Source organism: Elaeis guineensis, chromosome 16 (assembly GCF_000442705.2).
Source record: "Elaeis guineensis isolate ETL-2024a chromosome 16, EG11, whole genome shotgun sequence".
In the NCBI taxonomy this organism is placed as follows: Eukaryota; Viridiplantae; Streptophyta; class Magnoliopsida; order Arecales; family Arecaceae; genus Elaeis; species Elaeis guineensis.
Window position 1 is genome coordinate 43,959,862 of NC_026008.2, and position 13,384 is coordinate 43,973,245.

Below are 13,384 nucleotides of genomic sequence, written 5' to 3' on the forward strand. Positions count from 1 at the left end.
CATGAATGCCGAGCGATTCGCTGGCGTTAGGTGTCCAGTCAGTGTCAGATGTCCCGTCCCGTCGGCGTCAGGTGTCATGTCGGCGTCGGACGTCCTGCAGGTGTCGGACGTCCCGCCGATGTCAGACATCCTGTCGGTGTCAGAAGTCTTGTCCCATCGGGAAGGGGAATCGCCATTCCCGTCGTCCCTTCGGGGATACGAAACATCGCGGCCTTTACGCCATGTGGCGTGCGGCCATTGGGACGAGTTCGTTGGAGCGGATGGAGGTGACGTGGCTCGATCTGAAGGTAGGTGCGTCGAACCGTCGGACCGACGGACGGCCCGGATGATGCCACGCGGCAGGATCTGGGGAGTCCTCGTTGGTCGTGCCTTCATCTCGACCGTCGGGGGTACTATATATACAGGGTCGTCCCTATTCAGTTTTTTACCCCCCTCATTTCACTATCGAGACTCTGCCCGCGTAAGTCCTCATTCCAGGTACTCTCCCCTGCTTCTCTTTTTCTTTGTAGTTCCTTCTTCTTCTTCTGAGGGCCATCATCATCTTCACCATCTCCTTCTTCTTCTTCCCTGTCATTCGTTTGAGTCCATTGCTAGGACGTCTCCACAAGGTGGTCGGTCGGGAGAGCCGACTGACGACACTCGGTCGACCCCGGAGGTGGAGCTTTCTTCACTTTCGGAGCCGAACGTCGATCGGCTCTGGGAACAATACCGCATCCCGGGGCAGTTTCGGCTGTTCGCCTCCGACCCTGACGGTCGGGTTAACAGCCCGCCTGAGGGCCAGGTGGCCTTCTACTTGGAGGACCTCCGGGTCGGCCTTCGTTTTCCGGTTCCGGAGTTCGTCCGAAACATCCTTGACTATTATGGGCTGTGCCCTGCACAACTCGCGCCGAACTCAGTTCGGCTGATAGTCAGCTTCGCGCTTTTGTGTCGGCTTCTGCCGACCGATCCTCGGATCTCCCTCTTCCAAGCTTTCTTCGTCCTCCGACCCCACCCTAAAGCCCGAGGGTGGTGGTACTTCGTTCCTCGGAAGGGGCTCTCCTTCATTACTGGTCTTCCGTCGTCCATTCACGGATGGAAGAACCAGTTCTTCTTTGCATCGTCTTCTGCCCCTTGGGGGTTCCCCATCCGTTGGGGGAATCTCCGAACTGAGCCGAACGAGAACAGTCGGGTGGAGGCTGAAGATCGGGAGGACTTTCACCGGCTGAAGGACATCTCGGTGCCGAAGCAGAGTGAGCTCGTTACCGAGCAGGCCCTCTACGACGCCGGCCTTAGCCCGGTCCCCCGCCTAGGTCGGTTTTTCATTTTTCTTGCCCCTTTTTCTTCTTTTTGTTTTTTCTTTACGGTACTGACCATCTGTCGTCTTTTTCAGATATGCCGCCGAGATCACGACTGACGGCAGCCGACGTACGTCAGTACGCCGTCAGAAAGAGACCGGTGCAAGGTGCCGGACCGTCGCAGCCTCCCAAGAGGCCCCATGCAGCTCCACCGAGCGAACCGACTGGGTCGGGGGCGGAGCCAGTCATCGCGCTGTCGGCGCCGACAGTGCTCGTCGAAGTCCCGTCCGAGGGACCGTCGGGCGAGGATGCCGCTTCGCCCGAAAGACGGGCAGCTGAGTCCGTAGACGGCGCACCGGCCGCCCGTCAGGCGGAGGAAGATCGGGAGGAGGCCCACGAACCCGAGCGACCGGCGCCCGCTGCCGCCGCACCGTCGGTCGAGACTCGGTCGGGCTCGAGCCTGTCGTCGATCTCCGACGTCAGGGCCTGGGCGTCCGGCCGAGGGAAGGCCCCCATGGCATCGGGCGACGAAGGACGGTCGGCCGACGGAGGATCGACCGACTTCCCGCTCTCCGAAGGTGCGTCGGGCCTGGTCAACCATGACTTGGCCAGGAGACTGTGCCAGGCGCTCCTTCTTCCTGCCGACATCGATGCAATGAAGAACCAGCGTGTCTCCGACATGCTGTCTTCATTTTATCCGATGATGATCCGGGTAAGTTTCTCCTTTCTTTGCCTTTAACGCAGTTCCCGTAAATTCGGTTTCTTATCGGTCGGCTTTGTTTTGTGCAGCTGGTCTTCAATATATCCGAGCTAGAGGCCGGATACCGAAAGTTCGGCGACATGCGCACCGCTTGGAGGGACAAGGTCGCGGCCCTTGAAGCCGACAAGGTCATCCTGGTCGACCAGCTGCAAAAGTCGGCCGATCGGGAGGGCCGACTTGAGGGGGAGGTCTCCCGACTTACGGAGGAGGTCTCCCGACTCAAGGGAGCCTTGGCGTCGTCGGAGTCGGAGCTGCAGTCGGCCAGGGACGACGCGAAGAAGAAGTCCCGGACCGTCCGCCGGCTTCAGCACGAGCGAGACAGCTTCGCCAAGGAGCTGGAGGCCGACCGCGAGCAGCTCCGAGTAAGCCTCGAAAATCTCGCCAAGGCCGAAGAAGGCTTGTCCATCGCCCAGGCCGATGCAGACATCGCGAAGGCCGAAGCAGAGTCGGCGAAGGAGGCCTTGGGTCGGGCTATTGAGGACTTCCGTGACTCGAAAAAGTACCGAGAAGAGCTTCTGGAGAGCGGCTTCCTCTCGTATCGGGTCGGGTACGAGGATGCTCGAAAAGCCGTTCGAGGCCTGTACCCGGAGCTCGATCTCAACAGCGTAGTTTTGCCAGAGTCGGAGGCCCCAGCTGCGGAGGAGACGATCGAACCAGTATCGGAAGGCCTTTCCACCAGGACGAAAGCTGAAGAAGACGCAGAGCAGGCTACCGAAGATCAGGCGGCCCCAACTGCCGAAGCCAGAGCGGATCCGCCGACCGTCCCCAATCGCTACCCAGTGGAGGAGGCCGACTCTGATGATTAGTCGATTTTTGTTTTTCCTTTTTGCTTTTGCTCCGGCTTGTATCCGAGCTTCGACCCATCTTTGTAAAGCCTATTTTGATCTTCAATGAAATCAAAGTTCTTGGACTTAAACTTTTTTCCTCTGTCTGTTTTTCTTTTTTCATGTGTTGTAGAATGCATCCGAACACATAAGTCGCCAACCCATATAGATCAGTTAGGACGTTCGACAACTCGTGCCGTCATGAAGATAGAATAAGTCCCAACTTTGGATCGGCCTTTGGATGGTCGAGGGCCTAAGTCAGGCGTCCTTCGCCCGGTTGTGAGTCGGACGCATTTAGTCGAATATTGTCCGGCGCGTTTAGTCAGAGAAACGATGATAAGTCGGATCCCGATACTCTTGTGTCGGGTATTTACACTGCGCCTCATGATATACGGTGGTAAGCCGAATATCTTTCGGCCGACCGTAGATCGGTCGGTGAGTCATGAATGCGACTTTGGTCACGTCGTGTGATAGACGGTGGTAAGCCGAATATCCTTCGACCGGCCGTAGCTCGGTCGGCAAGTTGCGACGGCGGTCGCGTAGGCATTTCGTCTTTCTTTGGTCGGGGCTCAATCGGTAAGTCAGCCGATAGTCTGGCCCGGAAGTTCGATCGTAGAAGGAGTGTCAGCTCCCATCGCCGTGGATGGTTCGGTCCTTGTGAGCGCCTGATACATCGTCGGCGGTCGGACCGCCGGTTTCACGCAGACACAAGGTCCGAGTCGGGACGTCGGGACTCGACCTTCTTGGTGAGCGCCGATCGTCAGTCGAAGAGTTAACCTCCAAAATTTGAAACTGAATTTGTATTCCGAATGAACAAGTACAAAGTTCATTGGTGGTACGACTTCAGGTTGTCGGCGTTCCAGGTCCGGGGAATGGGTTTCCCTTCCAGAGTCTCCAGTCGGTAAGCCCTCGGCCCATAGGTGTCTGCTACCACGTAGGGCCCTTCCCAGTTCGGAGCCAGCTTCCCTTGGTCTAGGGGCTTCGAGACTTCTGCCTTTCTCAGGACTAAGTCTCTAGGCCTGAAAAGCTTTGGCCTGACCTTGGCGTTGTAATAACGGGCTACCTTCTGTCGGTATGAAGCCATGCGGAGTTGGGCCTCGTTTCGTAGTTTGGGGAGGAGGTCTAGGTCGGCTCTCCGGCAATCCGAGTTGTCCGGCTCTTGATACCGCTCGACCCTGGTAGATGGCAGCCCAATCTCGAGTGGAATCATCGCCTCCGTCCCATAGGCCAAACTGAAAGGCGACTCCCCGGTCGGAACGCGGGGGGTCGTTCGGTAAGCCCACAGAACGGAGCCCAGCTCATCGACCCAGAGGCCTTTGGCTTCATTTAGTCGGGTTTTGAGCCCGTGTAGTATGGTCCGGTTGGTCACCTCGACTTCACCGTTGGACTGTGGGTGCCCGACTGAAGTCAGTCGGTGCGCGATGTGAAACCTTGTGCAGAAGCCTCTGAAGTCTTGGTTGTCGAATTGTCACCCATTGTCGGTGATAATGGTATGCGGCAATCCGAACCTGAAGATGATGAATTTTTGGACAAAGTCCTCCATCTTCCACTCGGTAATCTGCGCCAGGGGTTCGGCCTCCACCCACTTGGTGAAGTAGTCGATGGCGATGACTATAAACTTTCTTTGGCCCGATGCTGGAGGGAAGGGATCGAGAATGTCGACCCCCCACTGAGCGAAGGACCATGGAGCGACAATAGGAGTGATTTGGCTGGTCGGTCGGTGTTGTACGTTGGCATACTTCTGGCAAGGTTCGCACTTCCGGACCAACTCAGCCGCGTCCTTCCTCATGGTGGGCCAGTAGTAACTCTGTCGCAGGACTTTGTAGGCTAGAAATTTGCCCCCCAAGTGACTCCCGCAGATTCCTTCGTGCACTTCTCGGAGAGCATAATCTGCATCGGTCGGTCCCAAGCACCTGAGCAAGGGAAGGGAGAACGACCTTTTGTAGAGTCGACCTTCCATAATCACATATTGGGAGGCCGACCATCGGAGCCGCCTGGCCTCCGTGGGATCTTCAGGACTGATCCCGTCGGTCAGGAATCGAACAATCGGGTCCATCCAGCTTGGTTCAGCTGTCAGTTGTAGCACCTCTTCGGCCCGGTCGATACTCGGCTGCTCGAGGTTCTCCACGAACGTCCGGCCCAAAGAGTCGAAAGCCGAGGTCGCCAGTCTGGAGAGTGCGTCGGTCCGGGCGTTCTCCGACCTAGGGATGTGGAAAATTTTGAAATATCTAAGGCGCGTTACGAGATCCTTCACTTTCTGAAGATATTTTGCCATGGCTGGATCTCGCGCCTCGAATTCACCTTTGACCTGCCCCACGATCAGTTGAGAATCGGAGAATGCCCGGAGGCTGTCGATCCCAAGTTCCTTCGCCATCCTCAAGCCGGTAAGGAGCGCTTCATATTCAGCTTGGTTATTGGAGGCTTTGAAGTCGAATCGGAGGGCATACTCGGTGACTACCCCATCCGAGTTGGTGAGCAAAAACCCAGCCCCGCTCCCTTGAGCGTTTGAAGCTCCGTCGATGTGCAATACCCAGGTGGAGACCAGGTCTGGCTCGGAGGCCGCGTCTCGTCCCGGGTCCACATCTTCCGACCCTTGGTCGGCCGTCGGGCATTCGGCGATGAAGTCGGCCAGGACCTGGGCCTTTAAGGCAGGTCGCGGTCGGTACTGTATGTCGAACTCGCTGAGCTTCATCGCCCACTTCGCCAGTCATCCCGATGTGTCCGGTCGGCGCAATATCGCCCTCAGGGGCTGGTTGGTGAGAACCACAATGGCATGTGCTTGGAAGTATAGTCGGAGTCGCTGCGCGGAGACGGTCAGGGCGAAAATCATCTTTTCCGTCTCCGAATACCGAGCTTCCGCACCGCAGAGCACTTTGCTGGTATAGTAGATGGGCTGATGGGTTCGGCTCTCGTTTTCTCGGACGAGTACCGAACTGATCGCCTCAGAGGAGGTGGCCAAATAGAGATACAAAGTCTCCCCGACCTCCAGCTTCACAAGCAGCGGTGGGGAAGCCAAGTACCTCTTCAGATCTTCGAAGGCCCGTTGGCACTCATCCGACCAAAAGAAGCCCTTCGCCTGCCGCAGAGTTTTGAAGAACGGGAGGCACCTTTCAGCTGATCGAGAAATGAACCGGCTAAGAGCGACGATTTTTTCGTTCAGCTGCTGGACCTCCTTCTTGGTGTTCGGATGGCGCATGTCGATGATCGCCTTTATTTTCTCAGGGTTAGCCTCGATTCCTCGCTGAGAAACGAGGAATCCGAGAAACTTCCCTGAGGTCACCCCAAAAGCGCACTTAGTCGGATTCAGCTTCATTCGATGTTGTCGCAGAGTTTTGAAGAACGGGAGGCACCTTTCAGCTGATCGAGAAATGAACCGGCTAAGAGCGACGATTTTTTCGTTCAGCTGCTGGACCTCCTTCTTGGTGTTCGGATGGCGCATGTCGATGATCGCCTTTATTTTTTCAGGGTTAGCCTTGATTCCTCGCTGAGAAACGAGGAATCCGAGAAACTTCCCTGAGGTCACCCCAAAAGCGCACTTAGTCGGATTCAGCTTCATTCGATGTTGTCGTAGAGTGCGGAAGGTTTCTTCGAGATCCTAGACATGATCCGAAATCTGCGCACTTTTTATCAGTATGTCATCCACGTATACTTTCATGTTGCTCCCGATCTGGTCTTTAAAGACCTTTTTGACAAGTCGTTGGGAGGTGGCGCCGGCATTCTTCAGCCCGAAGGGCATTACTCGGTAGCAGTAGAGGCCCTTGGGGGTCACGAAGGCAGTGTGCTCCTCATCTTCGGGTGCCATCTGGATCTGGTTGTACCCGACAAAAGCGTCCATGAAGCTGAGCAGTCGAAATCCGGACGTCGCATCCACTAGCTGGTCGATCTTTGAAAGTGGAAAGCTATCTTTTGGACAGGCCCGATTCAGGTCGGTGTAGTCGATGCAAATTCTTCACTTTCCGTTGGCTTTCTTGACCATGACGATATTGGCGAGCCAATCGGGATATGTGGCTTCTCTGATGAAGCCCGCCTCGAGCAGCTTGTCCACTTCTTCGTCGATGGCCTTCTGTCTTTCGGGAGCAAAAGACCTTTTCTTCTGTCCATCGGCCTCATCGTCGGGTCGATGTTGAGTCGGTGGGTTATTATCTCTGGGGGGATGCCCGACATATCTGCTGCCGACCAAGCAAATATGTCGGCGTTGGCCGTTAGCAGCTCCGTCAACCGTTGCCGTTTCGGGCCGGGCAGTTGAGACCCGACCCATACCTTTCGACCGGGGTTTTTCGCAATCGGGATTGACACGAGCTGTTCGGCCGGCGAGCCCCGTTCTTCCTCCTCTCGCTGGTCTAGTTTATCGATCGTCAGGGAGCCCCTCAACTCGTCGCTCTGAGCGGAGATCTGGAAGCATCGACGAGCGAGCTATTGGTCTCTGCGCATCTCCCCGACTCCGTTCCTAGTCGAAAACCGAACCAAGAGATGGTACGTCGAGACAATCGCCTTGAGGGTGTTTAGTCCGGGTCTTCCAAGTATGGCGTTGTAGGCCGAAGGCACTCGGATGACCACAAAAGTCAAATGAATCGTGCTTTGTCGTGGTTCGGTGCCGGCCGTCACGGGCAGGGTAATTTCACCTTCCGTCGCAACGGCGTCCCCGGCAAAGCCTATCAAGGGCGTAGGGACCCTCTTGAGTCGGTCGGTTGATAGTCGCATCCGGGAGAAGGTCGAGTAAAACAAAACGTTTGTCAAACTTCCATTATCTACAAAAATTTTTTTTACATCATAGTTTGCTATTGTTGCCGAAACAACAATAGCGTCGTCGTGGGGAGTTTGGACACCCCGAACGTCTTCTTCCGTAAAAGTAATCATGTCGTCCGGGCGCGGCCTCTTCGTCGGCTCCCCTCCAGTAGACGTCCCCGGGCCGAGTCGTTTGGAAATCATATTGATAACCCCGACCGTCGGCTGATTGGTGGTCGCTTCCTCATCTGCTGGGGTCGTTGGTCGGCCACTGGCCGAGTCGGCGGGTTCCTCCAGAATTTACCGAGATACCCTCGACGGATGAGAGCTTCGATCTCATCCTTAAGCTGGATGTATTGCTCGGTATTGTGGCCGTGGCCCCAGTGGAATCGGCAGTACTTCCGTCGGTCGAGGCCTTTTGCCTTCAGAGGCGAAGGCCGTCGCAGGTATTCTTCCCCCTCGATCTCCATCAAAATCTGCGCACGGAGAGCGGAGAGAGGAGTATAGGAGTCATACCTGGGGCGTGTCGGCCTTGGAGTCTGCCGTCGGGGCGACTTTTGGTTTCATCGTGAGGGCGAGACCCGACCATCGATTGGGGGCCTGCTAGATTCGGCGGGGTCCCGACCCTTCCTTCATTTTTCCTTCGGACCCTTAAACTCGGTCGAGCGTCGGTCGGAGGCTCCTTCGTCCGCGCGCATATACTTGTACGCGCGCTCCAACAATTCGGCATATGTACGGGGGAGGGTCTTGTCCAGGGAGTAGGTGAATTGGGATGCCCTCAGCCCCCGTTTCTTGGCCGAGATAGCCATATCTTCGTTGAGGTCCCGGACCTCAAGCGTGGCCGTATTGAATCGCGCCACGAAGTGCCGGAGCGTCTCGTTCTCCCCTTGTTTAAGGGAGAAAAGGCTGTCCGACGTTCGCGGCGGCTTCCGGCTGGTGCTGAAGTGAGCCACGAAAGAGTGCTCGAGCTGCCCGAAGGAGTGGATACTTCTCGATCGAAGACCAGAGTACCAGGCCCTGGCAGCTTTGCGGAGCGTGGCGGGAAAGCCAATGCAAAAGAGAGCGTCGGTTGCCCCTTGAATCGTCATGAGAGCTTTATAGCTCTCCAGGTGGTCGATTGGGTCGGTGGAGCCGTCATAGGGCTCCACGTGCGGCATTTTGAACCGACTGGGGATCGATTCGTCGAGGATGAGTCGGGAGAGAGGTTGGACGGTCTGAAAGTCGACGTCGTTTGAAGACTTCTACCCGTCCACCTGCAACTGTGCAAGCCGACGGTCGATTTCCTCGAACCTGCGTTCGTAGTCGTCCGTCCGTCGGTGCTGAGAGACCCCAGGAGTGGAGTCTCCAGAAGATTTCGAGAGAGAGGCGGACGACGTTCGCGGTCGCTTCGCCTTCCTCGCTCGCTCCAGTTGGGAGGGAGAAAGCTGTTGGGACCGATGGGCATCGCACCGCGGCCGCCCCTCCTCCTCTCTGTGGGAGCGTTGTGGCAGGTGCTCCCGCGGAGAGGACGGAGATCGATGCGGGCACCGGCGGCTGCTCCTGGAGGGCATCGGACGTGCCGCCGGTTGCCCGACCGACGATGGCGGCAGCCGCGCCGGTTGTTGCTGAAGGCTTTTGACCGCGTCCGTCAGCACGGTCATCTGCCGTACGATTGCCGCGATCTGTGCCTCCGTGGTGACCGCAGGGTGCGGAGAGATGGGTTCCACCGCGGAAGGTGGCGGAGAGGCCTCCTCCCGACGGGAAGAGCGCCTCGCCGACCCGGTGACTCTCGATCGTTGAGCTCTTGTCTTTGTCATCTTGGATCCCGTGGGGGTTACAATCCCCGGTGCTGTCAATGAAGCACTAACTTGTCACTGCGACCCCCCTTCCTGATGCGCCAATCTGTTGCGGCCAATCCCCTCGTCGCCTGGTCGCCGGGAACGAGCGCCTGCAAAAGAAAGTCCGCACTGACCGGAGGCGGCTCCAGCGGGGACCCTCCGACGGTCAAGTCAGAGAGGAGACTAGGCAACAGTGAGAAGAAAGTAAAGAACTCAATGAGAGAGTGAGGGAGCGAGCCTGTCACTTCGAAGGGCCTGTAGCACTGTAGCCTTCCCCGATATATATAGTGGAGCGTAGTATGGCGTCGTCATTAATGGCGCAGACAATTGAAGAATTGTCAACTCACTGTAGACTGTCAGAGTCGCCGTGAAAGTGTCACATCGCCGTGGGGCTGTCAAATCACTAGGGTTGACAATGCCCTAGGCGGGATGATGCCCTTAGGCGGCAATGCCGCATGCCGCTGTCAAGACTGACAGTCTCTGGCAGCTGTACGGCGATCGGAGGAGTCGACCGACCTTAGGTCGGTGGCCAGCTGTGTGGCGTCGGGTGGAGATTCGGGCCCCTCCGACGGTCAGTCGGGCGTGTTGCGAGAGTCGGCCATCGGACTCCTTAGTGCAGTCGGTCGGAAGAGTGGAAAAGGTCTGCCCGACCGACATATCCTCAGTCGGCAGAGAGCCGTTAACCGGTCGGTAATGGCGTCTGACGATTGGTCGGTCGGTCGGTCGGCCGGTCGGTCGGCCGGTCGGTCGAGTATGCCCGATTATAAGTCGGCGTGAGCAGGATCGATCGGTATTCCCCAACAAGTATAAAGCTAGTGCCAGAAAGATTCGCTGTGTCGGTAGCAGAATCTATTCTAATTGTCTGATGGGTGGTTCCGTACAATACCATACTGTTCCATTCCAGACTCATACTGGTGCAGCAAAGCCGAAGCATCGATAACATTCTCTTTGCAGCTGGCAAGGTATCATGCTAATGCTCCACAGAGAGGAAAGCTCAAAGTCTTCTTAATTAGCAGCCTAAAGTTAAGCGCCTCCTACCCAGCAAAAACATCGCCAATGTCCCACCTCTCCTGAGCTCACCCATTGTAGTGGCCTGAAGGTGTTGACTTCTGCGATGTAGTCTAAATCTGTTCTTCTTTTCTTGCCCTATCCCCCTTGCTTTGTTTCTCCATTTCATCTTCTTCATGAAAGGAGTGGTGGTAGGTCTTCTACCTTCTATCTTGACATTGAAAGAAAAAGGAAAGATGAGTATTAACTTGTTGTGGTGGTGCATGCATTGTGATCTTAAAAGTTATTGCCTTTCGGCCGTGAAGACGTTGACAACACACAACCTCCTGCCTTTTTGGTTATGCAACAACAAATGAGAGGAGATTGGAGAAGTCTAGTAGCCACGTACACGTACATGTCCCTTCATATTAAATTATACCTAACTCAATGTTTTCTTTTTGCAGGGAAGACCTCACAAATTTTGAAATGGATTGCATGGTATCACTCATTTTTAATTAAAGTCAGAAATGAATCCTTTGCTTCTTCCTCTGCCTCCATTAGGTGCATCATCACTGGCTGTCATACAAAGTGACAGGGGTTTAAGACCTGGGCTGGTTTTGGGTCATTGGGTAGCTTAAATGAAGAATGCAAGATCATGGAAGTGGGATGGGCCTGTCGGCATAGCTGGGCCAATTCGATCCAGCGATTCATCGTCCGGGCTTCAGATGAGAACAGCCAGGCTCAACCACGGCCTAATCCGAGCACGGGAGTTATTCGTCAATTCACCCATCCAAAAGACGGAATGGCCTTTCTCCGCAACCCTAACCCTAGGATTTATAAGGCCTTCCCTTCTCCCTAAACCCAAAACCCTGACCCCAGGGACGCCTCCCTTCTTTCTCCCTCCCAAAGGGTACGATTTTTATTCTTCTCATCTGCGCTGCACTCCATATGTTATCTGTACGTCTATTTCGATCTTTTCGGTTTGATCATAATTTGGTTTTTCGCAATCCCTCAAATTCCTCAACTTCTTCATATATCTTGGGAACTCAAGAATTGGGAACAGAGAAGAAGAGGAAGCACATATCGAAGGCTTGGAGGCGAAGTCGTACGCCTGTTGAGCTCAAAACTTGTGCTATATAGAATTGTCTCTCCCATCAAATATCCACTTCCAATCCTTTTGTTCTTGGAAGTCATGTGAGGAAGACGGAGATCGTTTCATCATTCGCATAATTTCATGTATTTTTTGACCGAGTGTGGAAAAGATCACATTTTTATTCGCTCTGTTCTTTCATCCATTTTTATGGAACAGCGTAATGGATTTTTTGCTATAACCTTTCACTTCAATTTATCTCGATAAGAATTTCGCAGGAATACTGATTCTCGTTAGCTCATGCGAAGCTGTAACCAGAGTTTGCACCAAATTCCTAATAATTCCAAGAAGTTTTTAAATTAAAAGGCATGCTGATCCACATATATTAGAGAGATACCTCGTCTCCCTCTTCTCTTGCTTAAATGTTGCCTCTCGCCCTCAAATATTCCGATTTTTAGAATTTCATCCGAGTACTTGAAGCAGATTTTGCATCAGTTTTTTTTTTTTTTACTAAAAATGTTTTTTTAAAATAAAAATAAAACATCCCATGTGTTCATTTCGCTGTCATAAGTTCTCTCTATCTCTCTAGAGTAACTTCTTGTGTTAGTGATGCGAAATAGTAATAATTTCTTTCTGTAATCCCTTTTTCAGTTTTTATTTTAGTCATTTATCAGTATATATATTTGGGTCAATGGACAGATTTTTGTGTGTTTTATTCTCTATGAAACTTGCTCTGTTTTTGAAGAAATCTTACTACGTTCAATTTGGACAGAAAGATTTACCGGACGCATTCTCTGCTCTTTCCAAAGAATGGCAAACCCCAAAGTATTCTTTGATATACTGATTGGAAGGGCAAAAGCCGGTCGCATTTTGATGGAGCTGTTTGCCGATGTCACCCCTAAAACTGCTGAGAATTTCCGGTGTCTCTGCACCGGAGAGAAGGGGATCGGGAGATCGGGCAAGCCATTGCACTACAAGGGCTCCACCTTCCATCGCATCATCCCCAACTTCATGTGCCAGGGTGGGGACTTCACCAGGGGCAATGGAACTGGTGGTGAATCCATCTATGGCCTCAAGTTTGAGGATGAGAACTTCAAGAAGAAGCACACCGGTCCAGGGGTGCTATCCATGGCCAATGCTGGTCCCAACACGAATGGATCCCAGTTCTTCATCTGCACCGAAAAGACTGCATGGCTCGATGGGAAGCATGTGGTGTTTGGGAAGGTTATCGATGGCTACAGCGTGGTGCAGGCAATGGAGAAGGTGGGTTCTGAAGGTGGGAGGACTTCTTCGCCGGTGGTGATCGAAGATTGCGGACAGATCACAGAAAACTGATTTGTCTTTGTAAAGACTGTTATGTTGTGTGGGGTTACTGAATTATGTAATATGATTTGGCCTGTAGCTTGGCATCTTATTGTTTTTGATTAAGGTATCTCGAGAGTGATTTGAAGACGCTCGGAAGTTTGAGGAGCCAATATTTTGAACACAACAACTAGATTGTTATAAAAAAATATTTTGAATTTTCTCATCCTTCAGAGCTATATTAACATTTAAATAATACTGAATTTTTTGGCCAAAAAAGCCACCAGATGTGATAGCAATTTGAGCAACCGGCTAACATTTATATAAGTAAAAAAAAAATAGATATGGATAGTTAAATTATAATATTTATTAATTTTTTTTAAAAAATATAATAATATAAATATATTATTAACTTAATTTATTATCTATTTAATAATATTTTAATTTTATAATTATAAAATTTAATTATCTAATTTATATCTATAATCTTACTCGTATTTTCAATATCCAAATTATATCCATATTTATTTAAAATAAATATAAATTTTTATATTCAAATAATATTCATATATATATTTATATTTATTAAATAAAATAAATATAAA

The 13,384-nt window shown here is 52.8% G+C and overlaps 1 protein-coding gene across 2 annotated transcripts; it reads left to right on the forward strand.

Moving 5' to 3' along the window:
* Positions 1–11,183: 11,183 nt before the first annotated feature.
* Positions 11,184–13,005, forward strand: LOC105059095 (peptidyl-prolyl cis-trans isomerase CYP19-3). Of its 2 annotated transcripts, none has more exons than XM_010942294.2 (2): positions 11,184–11,297; positions 12,250–13,005. In XM_010942294.2, the coding sequence occupies exon 2, from the start codon at positions 12,288–12,290 to the stop codon at positions 12,810–12,812; it is 525 nt and encodes a 174-aa protein (XP_010940596.1). In that variant the 5' UTR covers positions 11,184–11,297; positions 12,250–12,287; the 3' UTR covers positions 12,813–13,005. The 2 variants fall into 2 exon arrangements, with proteins under 2 accessions (XP_010940596.1, XP_010940597.1); XM_010942295.3 differs by having other exon boundaries at positions 11,219–11,344.
* Positions 13,006–13,384: the final 379 nt, after the last annotated feature.